This window comes from Helianthus annuus, chromosome 17 (genome assembly GCF_002127325.2).
Source record: "Helianthus annuus cultivar XRQ/B chromosome 17, HanXRQr2.0-SUNRISE, whole genome shotgun sequence".
In the NCBI taxonomy this organism is placed as follows: Eukaryota; Viridiplantae; Streptophyta; class Magnoliopsida; order Asterales; family Asteraceae; genus Helianthus; species Helianthus annuus.
In genome coordinates this window covers 12079532-12096171 of record NC_035449.2, presented here as the reverse complement: position 1 = coordinate 12096171, position 16640 = coordinate 12079532, and the positions used below count along the sequence as shown (strand labels likewise).

At 36.2% G+C, this 16640-nt stretch overlaps 2 protein-coding genes across 4 annotated transcripts in view; one reads left to right on the top strand and one right to left on the bottom strand.

Moving 5' to 3' along the window:
• The first annotated feature begins 1322 nt into the window (after positions 1–1322).
• LOC110920676 (E3 ubiquitin-protein ligase RNF14) overlaps positions 1323–16640 on the top strand; it is a 37356-nt gene continuing 22038 nt past the window's right edge. The window contains exons 1-7 of one of the 2 annotated variants that reach the window (XM_022164862.2): positions 1325–1771; positions 2409–2483; positions 3067–3571; positions 4676–5061; positions 5863–6089; positions 6194–6341; positions 6420–6740. In XM_022164862.2, coding sequence (XP_022020554.1) covers positions 1358–1771; positions 2409–2483; positions 3067–3571; positions 4676–5061; positions 5863–6089; positions 6194–6341; positions 6420–6548 — 1884 coding nt within the window. In that variant the 5' untranslated portion in view covers positions 1325–1357 and the 3' untranslated portion in view covers positions 6549–6740. Of the gene's footprint in view, positions 1772–2408; positions 2484–3066; positions 3572–4675; positions 5062–5862; positions 6090–6193; positions 6342–6419; positions 6741–16640 lie in introns of those variants that run through there. The other variant, XM_035986687.1, reaches the window with a different exon arrangement.
• On the bottom strand, positions 6664–8818 carry LOC110920677. 2 transcript variants are annotated; one of them, XM_035986688.1, is made up of 7 exons: positions 8658–8818; positions 8428–8517; positions 8099–8253; positions 7439–7559; positions 7138–7328; positions 6788–7076; positions 6664–6757 (listed from the first exon to the last, which is right to left on the bottom strand). In XM_035986688.1, exons 1-6 carry the CDS (start codon positions 8763–8765, stop codon positions 6830–6832), a joined length of 912 nt encoding a protein of 303 aa, XP_035842581.1. In that variant the 5' UTR covers positions 8766–8818; the 3' UTR covers positions 6664–6757; positions 6788–6829. The 2 variants fall into 2 exon arrangements, with proteins under 2 accessions (XP_035842581.1, XP_022020555.1); XM_022164863.2 differs by having other exon boundaries at positions 6664–6761; positions 6792–7076.

The window sequence follows — 16640 nt, the reverse complement described above, 5'->3', positions numbered from 1 at the left end:
CCAAACCGGTTTTGCTGATGAATTATCGACCCGGTATACAAACTTGTGGGTCAGGTTGAGTTGGCACCGCTTTGGGTCAAACCAATTTTTCATATGTTGCCGGGGCAGGTTAGGAGTTGGTTTGGCATCCAAACCGGATTTTTACACCTCTAGTCATTATCTTTTAAACATGTTGCATGGGTGTTCCCTAGATTGGAAGACCATCTTTAAGTTATGTCATGAAAGTACAAGAGGGCAAATTGCTTCTTTTTTCCTTCTATTCATTTAGTTGTTTAAACAAAATAATTAAAAAGATGTGATAAATAAACTCAACCTCCACATAAAAAAATTGAAATATTCGTAGGTTTGTTAATTATAACCCTTATAAAAGAAAATTTAATACGTAAATCATTTTTATATGTTTTAAATTCATATAAAAGATGTTATTCAATGCGATTATTAAAGATCTTGGCTTTTCTAATAAGAAAATTATAATATGAGATGATTAATTAAGGAAATCCATAATTATGAAACAGCTGTCAACAACCATAGTCCATATTATAGGTGCAAAAAAAGACCATACCTGAAACCGGTTTCAATACCCAGGTATTTTATACTCGAAATCAAAACCGACTTTATCCGTAGGGTATAGATAGGGTATGCCTTTTGATCTCAATACCTGGAACCGGAACAGATCAACCCAATTAATACCCGAAACCGGACAAGAACCAAAAATGATTATACCCAGTTATATCCGATACATGATTCTAATATTTATCTTTTAAATTTATGTTAGTGCGTTTATTTTATTTTTTGTTTACATTATACAACGCATATTTAATAATAATAATAATAATAATAATAATAATAATAATAATAATAATAATAATAATACGGGAAAATATGGTAATAAAAACGGAATAAAATATATAAAAAAACTGAAAAAATGGTACTAAGAACTTGGAAATAGAGTATAGAAAAACTCGAAAATAGGGTATTTTAATTCCCAGGTTCTTAAGAACCCGAACCGAACCCTACCTGAACCCGAACCGAACCCTACCTGAGACCGGCCACACAAGGTATGGTATTTTGGTCAAACAACCGGAACCGAAACCAAACCAGTTATAACAATAACTGGTTCCAACCCTGAGAAACCCAAACCACTTCTATAAACCAGAACCGGTTACTAAAAATACCTGGTTGCTTTGTGCACCATAAGAATAAAATCCAACCCACAAAAGATGTATAATTCTAACAAAAAGCCCAAAACGAGGACCAGAAAGCCCATCACCAGACTCAGTAATGGGCCGTTTCGGATCTCATAAATACCAACCGGAAACTGCGCCTGAGCCAACAAACAAACGACTGCCACTCAACGATGAAAAGAGGCGGCAGAAGAGGAAAATCACACCAAAAAAACACCGACGAAAACTGGAGATTGAAACCTGCTTATGATCATCAACAAATTCAATCCGGTCCTGGATCTTCAACGCAGCCTTCCACATCTTCAGCCTCTACAAATCCCAGGTGGGTGTCAACATATGTCAAGAAACATGATCTGGGTTCATTCAATTTTGACCAGAATCAAGAGGATAAAGAAATAGCAGAAAAGGATGAGAAGAAGGTGGAATTGAGTGGGGAATTTGATGGAAATAAGGATGATGTTGCTGAAGAAGAAGAAGAAGATGAGGGTGATGTTGTGAAAAGATTAGAAAAGTTGAGGTTGTTTGGTGAAGAACCGGATTTGTCGGAGGAGTTAATTAGACAAAATGATCAGTTGCAAGAGGATGAGGTAAGTTTGTGTGTATGATTTTTTGTTGGTTAATTGGTTTGTGTTAGTGTAACATTTAAGTGTATTGATTCTGTAAGTTGTATGTGTTGATCAGTTCTGTTAATATGTAAAGGAAAACATGTAAATAATACCTGTTACAGCATTCAGGCCAGCAGATAATCCAGTGATTGATGTGGACATTGATTTAAGACGTGATAGTCAGCTTGATCTGGTTCCCGTTTAGGATGTATGTTATTGACGGTGATTACCGAATTCAGAGGGTTATGAATCCGTGATTAGTGGAGAGGGAGGAGGTCGAAACTTGTGTGATGTTATGATTAGTGTCTCATATAAAACTCTCTCTAGTCATCTCCTTAAATACACCCAAGGGGAAACCTTATTAGTTATAATTACCAACTAATATATTAAAAGGTTATAATTATATTTTGATCTATATAATATAAATGATTTTAATGGCTACATGTTTAAATACTTATAGTTATATATTTAATCTTACAATATGTTGTGTAAGATTAATCGTCATATCTCATACGTGTTTTCTGAATTTTGTGTCACAAGTTAAACCAGTTTTAACACGTTTATATAGATTTTACTTTTTCAAATTTTGAATTATAAGATTATTGATGATTGATTGCAGGTATTGGCTATGGAATCCATTTACGGAGAGAACATGTTTATTCTTGACAACCATAATGGACTGCGATCTTTTCAGGTATTGTAGGTGATATCGTAGTTGTCAATAGCGCTCGTAGTGCCAGCTATAGCGAATAGCATAGCGTATAGGTGAAGGGTCGCTACAGACCCTATAGCGATAAATAGCAGAATTTTTTTTTATATGTGTAGATGATTAGTGATAGCGAATTTGAGCTATGTTAACGTATTTTTAGCACCTTTATACATAATTGGTGTGTTATAGATAGTTTTTTTTTCTACCCCTTTATCGTTAAACATGAAATAGCACGCGCTGCTATTGTTACGTAGCATATAGGTCATGGGCGGGCGGGCGACCCCCCGAACTTTTCGCTCAGTAGTGGAGAGTATGCTCAGTAGCTGAGAGTATGTAGTTTTTGTATAATTTTTTTTTGGGTATATACGTTTTCGACCCCCCGTTTTATAGAAATTTTTGGGTATATACGTTTCCGACCCCTCGGTCAGAAATCTCAAGTTCCGCCACTGATATAGGTAGACTGTCGCCATGGTCCACTATTCACTATTGACAACTATGGGTGATATTGATTAAATTTAGCATGAAATATCGTGACGCTAAGCGACATTGATCATATATTCATTTGCAGATTCATATCCACATTGAAACTCCTGAAGAACTAACCATCTCGACAAAGCTAAATTCCTCTACGGATACCAATAATTCAGAAGGTTTTTCATACTCCTTTGAAGTCAAATATACCCCACCGATAATTTTGACTTGTGTGTTACCCAAATCATACCCAACGCATCTCCCTCCGTATTTTACAATCTCTGTACAATGGCTGGATACTTCAAAAATTTCAAGTTTGTGTTCAATGTTGGATTCGATATGGAATGAACAACAGGGGCAAGAAGTTATATACTCGTGGGCTGAATGGTTGCATAGTTCTGCTATTTCTTTTCTTGGATTTGATAAAGAAATAGTTCTTGGCCCGTACGGTGTGAAACACCAAGGGGACCCGCGTGCACTTTCGGGATGTGTCTCCCCTGATGTTGATGTTCCGTCGTTGAAGAGTTATAATGAAGAACAGCGGCTTGAAAATTTTCTCAAGACCTTGCAAGAATGTTGCATCTGCTTTGGTGAATTTGCAGGTAATTTTCGATCTTCTATATGAAAATTCAGAGATTATTTTACAGTTGCATATATAGGAAATAACTAACAATAAACTAGGGGTGTGCACGGTTCGGTTTTATGGTAGAACCGTAACCGAAATGTTCGGTTTTCAGTTTTTGAAAACTGTTCGGTTTTTTCGGTTTTAGCGATGATTCGGTTCGGTTTTTTAAACATAATTACGTAAGATTCAAAAAACTAAAAGTATAATCCAAAATTTAAGAATCTTTCTTAGATGTTTACATTTCAGTTATTATATTTAATCTTTTTAATTAATATTGTTCACATAAACCTAACCTTCTAATCAGTGGCGGACCCAGAATTTTATTTCAATGGGGTCCATTTTCGGGTCGGTCCTCGTTCGGGTCGAGTTAAAGTGAGGTTTGAACTAGATTTTAAAAAAAAATAAGAAAAATGGGCTTATAAAGGATTGAACCCATGACCTTTTGGTGGAAAAGAGGGAGATTTACCACTACACCAGCTTTCTTTTTATTTCTATGGTGTCCACCTAATTATATTTATGGGGTCCATATACAATTTAATATACCGAATCTACTATTTTTTTTAAAAAGATTGGGGTCCGGGGACCCCGGTGGCACCAATGTGGGTCCGCCCCTGCTTCTAATCATTTTATGTTTCTCCAAAGTATTTATCAAGACATTTTATTTTATAATACTTTGAAGATCATTTAATTTTTATATTAAATTTTGTTATTTCTTGCAGGCAATAATAGATAAATCATTTCAATTATAAATATACATGTTAATGTTTTTATTATAAATACTTAACATTCAAGAATAAAATTAATAATTCCTACTAGCATGGGTTAAACACTTAAACAACTTAAACTTAAACATAAAAATATATGGACTAGGCCTACTATTGTAACCTACTGGTTCGGTTTGGTTTCTTTCAGTTATTAAAAATCCAAAAACTAAACTGTCAGTATTTGTTTCATTTCGGTTATTTCGGTTACGGTTCAGTTATTTCGGTTTTCTGCTCACCCCTACAATAAACTACTCTCAACAATACTACGAGTTCAAATTCTGTGTCTGATTACTATGCTGAATTGGTTTTATTCACAGGTGCTGAATTTATAAGATTGCCATGTCAGCATTTCTTCTGTGAGAAATGCATGAAAACCTACACAGATGTTCATATACAAGACGGTACCGTGAATAAGCTTTCTTGCCCCATTCCAAAATGCGGGGGCGTGATTCCACCCGGTCTTTTGAAGCGATTACTTGGCGACGAAGATTTTGAAAAATGGGAATCACTTACATTACAAAAGACACTCGAGTCAATGTCCGATGTGGTCTATTGTCCAAGATGTGAAACACCGTGCATAGAAGATGAAGACCAAGATGCTCAATGCTCGAAATGCTTCTTTAGTTTTTGCACACTTTGCAGGGAAAAACGCCATGTTGGCATCATGTGTCTTACACCAGAAATGAAGCTCAGTATACTGCAGGTAACTTTACGATATACTTTACGGCAAAAGATCAAATACAAATAATCTTAACATACTAAACATACAAATTGAAGGAAAACTCAAAAACACAAGGTGGCATTTTTGTAATTACCACCAACTATCAAAGTTACTATACAAATGTGAACTCAATCAAAAATACCTAAAAAAACACTGTTAGCAAAAAAAATTTTTTTTTTTTTTTGCTGCTACTAAAAGTAGCGATTTTTTAATAAAAAATGTTAAAAAAATAAAATAAAATAACTTTGTGTTTTTTTTTTTGGTTTTTTAGGTTTTTTGGGGGTTTAGTTTTTAGCATTTTAGCGGGGGGGGGGGGGGGGGGGGGGGGGGTTAGGTTTTAGGTATATTTGTAGAGCAACTTTGATAGTTATTGATAATTACAAAAATGCCACCTTGTCTTTTTGAGTTTTCCTTCAATTTGTATGTTTAGTATGTTAAGATTATTTGTACAAGAACTTTCCCCTATACTTTACATGAATCGATATTAAGATGAAAAATAAAATAAATTGTTGTTGTATTTATGTGAAATGCAAATGGCCAGAAGTGCATTACCAGATTGTGCTTGATTGCAATTTATATGTGGATTAGAAAAAAAGGGTCTTCACGTAATCGTGAATAGATTGCTTCAGGGTTATGTTTTAATCTCTTACGGGTAAAAAAAAATTCTGTTTTGGGTTATCCTAACCCGAACTGTTTTAATATTAACCCATTTTTACATGTTGGTTCACCCACCCTTTTCGACCATGTTTTGGGATAAATGTCATCGTGTTTTGGTTGGTGCAGGCGAGACAATCGTCAACTCAAATGAAAGATAAACAAAGGCAACGTGAACAAGAAATGATACATGAGCTTCTTAGTGTGAGAGAGATCCTTCGTGATGCAAAACAATGCCCCTCTTGTAAAATGGCCATTTCTAAAACCGAAGGTTGTAATAAAATGGTCTGTCAAAATTGTGGCAAGTACTTTTGCTATCGTTGTAACAAGGTCATAGACGGATATGATCATTTCAGGTAATCTCTTAGCTTATCTGCCTTTTCATTTTCACAATCATGTGTGTGGATCGGGTGATCAAACTTTAGCAGTGAAGTAACGAATCTCTTGATCTTTGTTGAAGGGATGGAGCTTGTGAACTTTTTCCACAAGAAGATATTCGAAACTGGGAGGAACGGATGAACCATCGACAAGTATTAGGCCAGGTTCAAGTTCAGCTGTTTGGTGATCATGGTCATACATGCCCTCAATGTGGTCAAATCAATGTGAAGGTCAGTCAACATTCAAAAACATTGTTTAGTGATTATAGTTCTCGGGAAGTTAACGATGTTTGTTTTGTGGCCGGTCAGGTTGGGAACAACAATCACATATTTTGCTGGGCTTGTCAAAGCCACTACTGTTACTTGTGTAGAAAGATTGTTAGGCGCGGCTCACAACACTTTGGTCCAAAAGGTTGCAAACAACACACAGTCGGATAGCGATAAAGAAGTTCACCGATTCATTCTTTTGTTTTCTAGATTTTGTGTTGTTTGTTGTTTGTTATTTGTTAATCTAGCTTTGATACTCCAAGGTGAAAGTGCGAAACAAGGGTCGAGTGAAGGTTCGTTACATTACATTAGTACTATTGGATCACATGATTTATTATAATATTTGATTAATTTCCTATTGATTAACAAGATAACCAAATTAAAGAAAAGTTGTCATTCATGTTTTGGAATAAACATTACCACACACCCATCGGTAAACAAATATCAGTATCCTACGAATCATACGCGTTTTCTTCATCTACTTGTGGCTTCACGAAGAACTCAATGTAAGCAATGCGGCTGGGCGGCTGGCCAACAGAATCAATATGCTGGTGAGAATTAGACGGCTTTGCAACCGACACAAGATGTTGAACTTTTAACATCCCGCCTCTCCCAATTGTCAGTTTGCTTCCTCTGTTGTCTTTGATAACACTGCTCGGTATGTTGGAAGTTGTTGCACGAAGAAACTTGTACTTGTACCTGCATTGTCAATAAATTAGTAACGTTTAAAACAAACGTTAACTATAAATACAATACATGCCTGTGAGAAACAACTTGATCACAGTTAAACGCGGTTAGGAGATCCATGTTTGCATAATACATGAAGTCGATCTGCAAGTCCCCATGGCCTTCCCCTTTAAAAGTAACGGATGGAGGAGTTGGTTGCAGGGTTATTTGGATGCTTGATCCTGGCCATTCAAGATCATCAATAGCTTCTTTTAAGGCTGATGACTTCAAAAAAAAAAAAAAAAAAAAAAAGCCAACACAAGTCAACATTGTATACAACTTTGAGGTTAAAAGAAAACGACGTATGTTATCAGTTGTAAAGGGAAAATAGGTACCTTAACGGTAAAACTGATGGGGGTGCTTCCTGCAGGTTCAAAATTGTAGTCCCATGAAATAGTGTCGGGGATCCTAGTTCTGATCTCCGCATAAGTACAACTACTTAATGAATCAGTAGATCTAACAAAAGAAAAAACTATAAAATATTACGCTCGGATGCATGAAAGTTGTAACATAAACAAGCAGCAACATTTTGAGCCTAGGTTTTTAAACTCTTCTCGCTCATTTCTTCCTTGTCACATGTTTAACTATAATACATTGTCTCATCGTGCTATAATACGCTTTAGAAATAAGCTAGCAATTATTTTGAAACAAACATTACTACATTGCACGCAGCGATGCCGGTGGGCTGACTAGCAGGTGGTGGTTAACTGGTTACACACAATGGTGGCGGACGGTGCTCACTCATTTGGACCCGTTTTAAGTTAGCGAGTTTTATGATAGTGACCCAACCTAACCCGTTGTACAATTTGTGTAGAGCTAAACTGACCTACTGTATAAATTACTAGACCCAAATGAACCTATAAGCATTTCTTGATGAATGGGTGTGGCTGGCTGCTAATGTCAATCCAGTTAAATAAACTATAGGAATAGTAACATCTTAAGATGACGGAAACATAAAATAAACTATGCTACTTGAAAGAGAGATCAAAACATACTTGAGAAGAAGCTGCATATCCGGGCCGGGATACTGGAACTCGATTGGGCCAGAATGTCCAGGAATACAGAATGTGTTGAGGCAATCCACAAACAGTCCCAAACTTACTCCAAATCTAGGTCGCCCATGTGCACTATACTCATATCGAACAAAAAGCTACAAAAATAGACCAAATAAACAAATGTCTATCGTGTCGACTGACTGTCGACTTTAGTCATTGTTTAGTATTTTTATCTGCTCAAAATTTATATCGAGAGGTAGATAAAATTTACATCGTGCTCACTCGAATTACACTATTAAAGCGCGATAAGCTAAAATTGGTGTGTATACCTCTCGTTGTAGATAAACCTTTGCTTGAAGACAACCAGTATCCTCAACGATCAAAACGATTCCATGCTCACTTAATTCCAAAACTGCATCCTAATTCAACAACAGAATCTATCAATTAACACAAATCTCTACACAAGAAACCATTGGTTTCTCGATTAAATTCGGGACTACTAAAACCCTAGGTTTTCGCTGTACTTATTTTTTACAGATTTCTGAAAAGCGAAAAGAACCTGATGGCGTTTCCATCGAACTGAGGTGAGAGCGTCGACCATGCCTTGAACATTATCGAGCTCGCAAACCAGATCCGGTGACTCTGTCTCTACCGCCGATGAACTCATTGCTTTCCCGCCAAAATCACTTAACTTTCTAGTTCTTGAACTAAGGTTATAAACTTACTTATCACCACCTCTTAGATTTCATTTTATGTTGATAGAGTGCAAAAGATATAGTGGAAGCGTTAACTAAGACTGGTGGCCGGGTATGGGGCCGTCCCCATGCCCGTCCCCATCTCGCCGCCCCAGTCACCCCACCCCCTTGCTCCGGCGAGGGGCCAAGCCCGTCATCTCCGGCCGCTGGAAGCCGTTCTCGACGTCCCTCACTCCCACACACACACCTATACATACATACATACATACATACATACATACATACATACATACATACATACATACATACATACATACATACATACATACATACATACATACATACATACATACATACATACATACATACATACATACATACATACATACATACATACATACATACATACATACATACATACATACATACATACATACATACATACATACATACATACATACATACATACATACATACATACATACATACATACATACATACATACATATATATATATATATATATATAGAGAGAGAGAGAAAGTGTAATGTACAAAAGGGTTAATCATACTTCACGTACGCTAATATGCTGGCCGTCAGATCTGTTTGATTATATCGCAATTAAGATTTAATCATTAAGGGCAAATTAGACATTTTTCATTCTTGACACAGGGTATTTTAGACATTTACTAAGAACAAGGAAATTACGCGAGTTCGTTATCTCCAGCATCCCGGTAATTACGATCCGTATCAGTTTCGATTAATTTCCAGTTTTCAAATTATCAAATTAGCGGTTATTGGTGGGCGAGTAGGGTTTCATCACTTATTGTTTGTAATGGATCCACAGAGTAGTAATGCTCGAAACATAGATGATATCGAATTTGAAGATGCTGAGGTCGATACCGGTCATGATGATGCAGAGCAAAATCGGAATCCGACATATAGGAATCTGACATCAGACAACAACGTTCTTTTAGACGATCAGAATAGTAAGTTGTAAATTAAATGGTTTCAATTTTCCACAATTCAACCAGATTATCGTTGTATGATGTGTTGTTTTTGATCTGCATCATTTTGACAATTATTAGTTTTCTTAAATGTATTTTTAATCACGCCTGTTTGTTTGAATTCAAGAGAAGTATACTTTACTGGATTTTTTTTGTTTGTGCGGTATTAGATTTTTGAAGCGTTATTATGTTGGATGCGTTATTTATTTTTGATGCCTTTTTTTCCATGTAACTTTGTTATTTTTTATTTCAATTTGCGTGATTTTTGTTCTTTCCATGTATCCTTATAATTTTTTTTGTTGTCATTTTTAAAATGTGTAGATGAAAGATTGTATATCCCAGAGGTAGCTTCATCATGTGTTCCTGTTATTGGAATGGAATTCACTTTCGTAGAGCAAGCATATGTTTTTTTATCAGACATATGCCAAGAAGGCAGGGTTCTCCGCTCGAAAAGGAGGTGAACATCATGTTGGTGGTATTATCAAGTCTAAATATTTTGTGTGTTCAAAGGAGGGGCATAAACCACAGGAATTTGATGATCCTTATTCGAAGTTGTCTAAGCCATATAAACGTAGGAACAGACCGACTATTCGAACCGGCTGTAAAGCTCAAATTAAGCTTTGTTCGACGGATGGGGTGTTGTATAAGGTTGATAAGTTTGTTCAGTCGCATAATCATTCATTCGTGTGCCCCAAAGATATGCATTTATTACCAGCTTATAGACATCTTTCTGAGACACAAGAAGAGATGATATGGGAGCTTGGTACATTGAATCTTGGGCCAGTGAAAGCATTTAATATAATGAGACAAAGATACGGAGGGTTTGAAAATGCAGGCGCAACTAAAGACGATTGCAAGAATTTTAGAGCTAGGATACATAGCTACATCGGCGAGTATGATGCAGATATGGTTATCAATAGGTTGACCGATAAAAAGCAGTTTATGGTTGATTATTCATTCTTTCATTCGGTCGATGAAAACAAACGATTAACTGGCCTGTTTTGGGCCGATGGGTTGTGCAAACGTAACTATGCTGAGTTTGGAGATGTCATATCGTTTGATGCTACATTTAAAACCAATAAGTTAGTCATCACTTCAATGTTATTCCTGTTATTTTTTTTATAATCTTCTTGTTTTTTTATTCATTTTTCAATCCACATTTTGAAGGTATAAAATGGTTTTTGTACCTTTTACTGGTATTGATAATCACTGTCGGAATGTGACGCTTGGAGCCGGGTTGCTAGCATCCGAAAGCATTGAATCATACAAGTGGCTTTTACAATCATTTTTCAACTCATTTGGTAAGCAGCCGAAGGTGGTTGTCACTGATCAGGATCCCGCGATGAAACAAGCTATCGAAGCAGTGTTCGATAAGAGTAGGCACAGATTATGTATGTGGCACATAATGAAGAAACTTGCTGATAAGGTTAGTTTCAAATACAATCTGCGTGATTATTATTAGAACTGGCGTAATAATTATATTTATTTCATTTTTTTTGCCCAGAGTAAAAAAAAATCATCATGCGTTATTATGTTCATTACTCATTTTTTTCATTGCCCTTGTTCAATAAGTTCCAATTCTTTGTTTTAATAGGTCGGACATGAGCTGTGCAATAACGAAGAGTTTAAGAGACGTATGTGTGACATTGTATGGACAGATTCGATTGCGCCAGAAACGTTTGAGGGAGACTGGAAGCTGATAATGATTGAATTCGGTCTAACTGAGAATAAGTGGATTGATGATATGTTTGGCATGAGATCTTCGTGGATCCCAGCGTTCTATCGTCATGAGCCTATGTCTGGGCTTATGCGGACCACTTCTAGATCAGAGAGCGAAAACCATTTTTTCTGTCAAGTGGCGAATTCTCAACTTACGCTTGTTGAGTTCTTTAACCATTTTGATGGTGCAATGGACATTCAAAGATTCAACCATCGGAAGAATGACCATATATCTAGACATACAATCCCAGATAACTTTTCTGAATCTACTCTAGAGGATGATGCTATGAAAATTTACACCAGGTCAATTTTTGCTGATCAATAGGCAGAGTTACAAGGAACACTGTCCGAGTGCCTTCCTATGGAGACTAAAATTGAGGAACCTTTTTTGAAGATAAGTATGAGGGATTGGAAAGCTCACGGCGACGGTTTATTAGAGGTAATAATATCTACACCAGCTAATATGCGTTTATTGCTTAACCATGTGTCCTTTTTATTTTATTTTTTTTCTTTTTTTGTTTAGGTTTGTTTCAAGGAAGGGGGGGGGGTGTAATTGCATCATGCACTTGTCGCAGGTTTGAACAATATGGATTGTTGTGCAAACATATATATTTTGTGTTCAAGATGTTCAAAGTGAAGGAAATTCCCAACAAGTATGTTATGAGAAGATGGACTAAAGACATGGTACCGAATGATCTTAATAATACATTTGATATTAGTGTTGACGATAATGATGCGCATAAAAAGGCCAAAGAGGTTGCGTATGAGATTATGCAGACCGGAGAGTATCTTATTGGTAACCTGATGAAAGATTTCGATCATCTACTTATAGTCAGGGATCGGATGAGGGAGATGAAAGAAATGGTTGATGAACTTCGCATAACCAAGCCCATCGACCCTAAGTTTGATAGATATTCAAGGTTAATTGGTTACGAGAAACCAAACACTGACGCTCCACCTACAGTCCGTGTGCCAACCGGTATTAGAAACAAAGGACGCGGTTCACATAAGCGGATTAAATCAAAAAAAGAGAAAATTATTAGTCTAAAAGGCAAGAGAAGTCGGACATGCAGTGTTTGCAATATCAAAGGTCATGACATTCGAACCTGCGAGGTGTTAAAGGGTAAAGCTGCTGCTGCTGCTAAGGATGCCAATAAGGAGGGGAGGAAAAGAAGAGCAATTCAGTTAGAGAAGGATCCTGGTTTAGTTGACGAAGAGGACGAGGACGAGGAGGTTGAAACTGGTGACGAAGAGGAGTGTGAGGAAGATAGTGATTTTGAATGCGAAGACGAGTAATTTTTGAACAACATAAACATTCCATATTTCATGTTTTTGTTAAGACAGAACTTTATGTAATCTATGACATTCACATCATTTTTTTACCATGATATGCGTGATTAAATATCTCAATTGATTCCTTTTTACCCTTTTTTGTGATTAATCATAACTATACACAACTAATGGAGATATCAAGTGACCAATAAACCCCTATCTTTCACAATTTTTTTCAGATAACATGTTTTAACCCTTGTTCACAGCGATCGCCACCCAAAACATACCCAAACCCTGATTCTCATCATCATAACTAGCGTCATTAAAAAAAAGCACATACGTGATAATAATTAACATGCACTTTTTCATATCAATATTGTTAAAACAACATTCAAAAAGTGTGAAATCATGTGATAAATAAGCTATGGATGGATGATTTACCAAAATATACCCACATATGAGTTCAGTACACATAAAACTACCATTGTTCAAAAAACCAACAACACATTAGGTCATCCCAAAAAACAACAAAATAGTGTATTAATCAGCCACACCACCTAGTTCGGTGACAATATCTTCCCAACCTCCTTCTCAGATGTCTCCATCTTCTCTTCAACGGTCTCCACTGCATCTTTCAGATATGAGTATACCAAGTTATCTGCAGATGCTTGATCATGCATCAGTTGTATGCCTTTCTCCCTCAACAAAGACTTTGGTTCTTCCAGCAGCTTTCCCCACACCTCTTGTTTTTTTTTTTTGTTCTAAGAGCCTTCCCTGCACATCCAGAATACTGTTACAAGAGTTAACATTAGAAGCAAGTTATGTTAACCTGCGGGTATTCAAGAGCTCCTTGATTGCTTCGCTTGCGGGGTCTGTCGACATTGTTGTGTTTGAAGAGAGTTGATATATTTTTTTTTTGCATATGTCTATTGGGGGTTGAGGGGGGGTGAATCATATATGTATAGAGATTGTTAATTAATTTGGTAGTTGAGAGATATTTTGGTAAGTAAAATTTAATATTTTACATAATTACAAGTCATATCGAGTTAACAGTCTAGTCTAGTTGTAGGTTTCATTATTTCGAGTAATAAGTATATTATATATCAAGTTGTATCCTGATAATGTTGGCTAATTATTTAATTCATGCGTCATTTTTAAGTTCATGCGTGATAATTTGGGGCATGCGTGATTTCTTACTACATGCGTGATTTTATAAAAAAGCGTGATAATTTGTATCATGCGTGATTTATTGTTGCATAACATATGTACTTGTACTGGACCAAGAAAACTACAAAAAAAAAAAAAACAGCTGTCATGGTTAATAATTTTAGCTTGTCCTCTTGCTTTGCAATTTCCTTTTATATATCGTTGGAAAACCGTTCAATTATTATCTTAAAATATGGCAGATTCTTATAATTCATCGTGTGGTTCTTCTTCGTCATCCGGTATGCGTGCTTATCTCAAAAAGAGGATCGAGGATCAAATAGCTGAAGACAAGTCTTGTAAAGACTTGTTGGAAACTAACATTTATAGGGTCAGAGAGAACATGAAAAGGAGAGAATAGATTTTCAATTTGTTGTCTGGTATGTCAGATTCAAGTGTCAAAGAGGTGGCTATGATGTTTATGGTTGATCTTGGCAAGCGGGATGAGAAACAGTTAAAACAACTTGCGGATGCAATAACCGTCTTAGGATGCTCTATGGACACGAAGATCCAGTTTCTGGAGACTTATTTCTGATGGTTATTATGTATCATCTATCATCTGGCTTGTGAAATCATGTCTATCTAAGTGTTTTATTTTTTTGTATGAAATTTGTGTGTTGAATAATGTAAATGTCCCACTAGTTTATGTTTATAACCAGAAATTATTAGAATTAAAAATAAAATCAAAAAATCCAACATGTCAAAGATGTTTGGAACAAAGAACATCAAGAAACTAGTTCTACGACTTATCATTTTGTTTCCCCTTTTTAAGGTTGAAGAACTGATCCAATCTGTCCTTTATTTTGTTATCTAGATCGCGCAAAACATCTACGGGTCTCGATTTCTTCGTAAATTCCTTAGCTTTGTCGTATACCTCTTTCCTTATAAGATTGTAGTCGGACAATACAATCTTACTAAGATATCGGTACCGCAAAAACCGTAGTTGTGAATCTTGAATCTTCTTTTTATCTTCGGTAGCAAACCATGCATTCCATGGAGATTTGCCCTTGTATGTCTCCATATGTCTCATAGTGAAGACACCACAGTCACAACCGTTTTGAAGAGTTCTCCAATCCATTTCCTTTCGAATTATTTTTGCTTTTTCCAACTTTGTTATCCATTTTTTTTGTCCAATTTTGCCTTTTAGGTATAGTACTAGGACTCTTCGCTATAAGCACGATAAAAATTCATATTAGTACATATTCATTATAATAATACAAAGCTACTTAGAATTACCAGTTTTTCGGGCGTCCACGGTAGCGTTTGGTAAACGATTCGGCAAACCTAGAGTTATCAATTAACTCGATGTCGCCATTTTTCAAGTGAAAGCATATGCACCAGTAATGATCAGAAAGTAGTACTGGGATGAAGATGAGATCCAATGTGTCAACTTTCTTCACCTGATACTTACACAATATATCGTCTAGGCTTGGTGCGAATACTTTCAATCGATCATTATCTGTGATTTTTGGCTCAAACATTTCGTCTTGCTGCAAAAATTTTGGTGATTTTTCTCATTAAAATCCATCACTCCATTAAGCGTTAACAAGCGTGATTATAATATAGGATGGGTGGGTAACCTTAAACATGTATTCATTTAACTTCAATATGTGTGTGTAACATATAAAACTTCAACCATGCGTGATTAACATATTATATTTTCATCCATGCGTGATTATTTTTGAAAAACTTACCAATATTGTAGTTGGCAAGAACAGCCTGTAGGGTGATGATTTTTTGTCCCTTTTTTTCTCTTCAAAGTTTAACACATCTACAAACGCGTCCATTCCACCATAAGATATGTATTGCGATGGGTGGAAGGTTTCAAAAATGATTTTTAGCGTTTCGACTCCACTGTCAGACTTGTATATGAATGTCCTGTTTTTTTAATACCAACAAAGAATAGTTTAAAAAAGAGAAGAAAATTTTAAACTCATTACTAGGGATAAAAATCTTACCCAATATCTCCGACCGGAGATAAGAGATAACAGATGATTGTTTGGTCACGGTCCAGAAGTGGCTCATATAAGTTGGTTATCCTGTTGCAGTAAGGTGATCTGTATGCGTCACCTAATTATGCCATCCGCTTTTCGTTCTTTTCCCTCAACATTTTGATACGCGTTCTCACTAGTTGTGTATGTCTTTCGTCATCCGTGTTATTTGTGTTCGCAGACATAGGAGTGTTTTGATTACTTTCACTTGATGTTTGTAGGATTGGAGCCAATTTTAAAAGTGTCTCAACCGACTGCATTTCTGCTTCTGTCACTTCATCAGTTTCATCAACGGATGTGGTCGGAGGCTTTTCTTTACAATAGACGTCAGCGTTTATGTTTTCAAGCTCATTTAACATCGACTCGGTTACTGTATTCTGTTTCTGTGCTTGATGCTGACTGCACTCTGCCAAATTTACAGGTTGGTCCATGTTGTTTACCACATCTGCTTGTGTCACTGTTTTTATGTTTGAGTAGGTTAATTTTTTTAATCACAAGTTAGAAAACTGTAATTTTTTGTAATCACAAGCTAGTAATGATCGTATTTTTGTTACCTTCTGTCGTCTGCCTGTATACGCCTGGTTCGATGGTTTGTAAGGCAGCCAGGCATGAGTCTGAAATACCCCCATCATCAAATGTCATATTATGAACATCAT

Excerpts from the sequence above, each read along its gene's own strand:
- LOC110920677 (XM_035986688.1), bottom strand. The coding sequence starts at position 8,765 with ATGAGTTCATCGGCGGTAGAGACAGAGTCACCGGATCTGGTTTGCGAG. Across the intron at positions 7,329-7,438 it reads CCATCAGTTTTACCGTTAAG|TCATCAGCCTTAAAAGAAGC; the intron begins GTACCTATTTTC and ends TTTTTTTTGAAG. Across the intron at positions 7,077-7,137 it reads GATCAAGTTGTTTCTCACAG|GTACAAGTACAAGTTTCTTC; the intron begins GCATGTATTGTA and ends TTGACAATGCAG.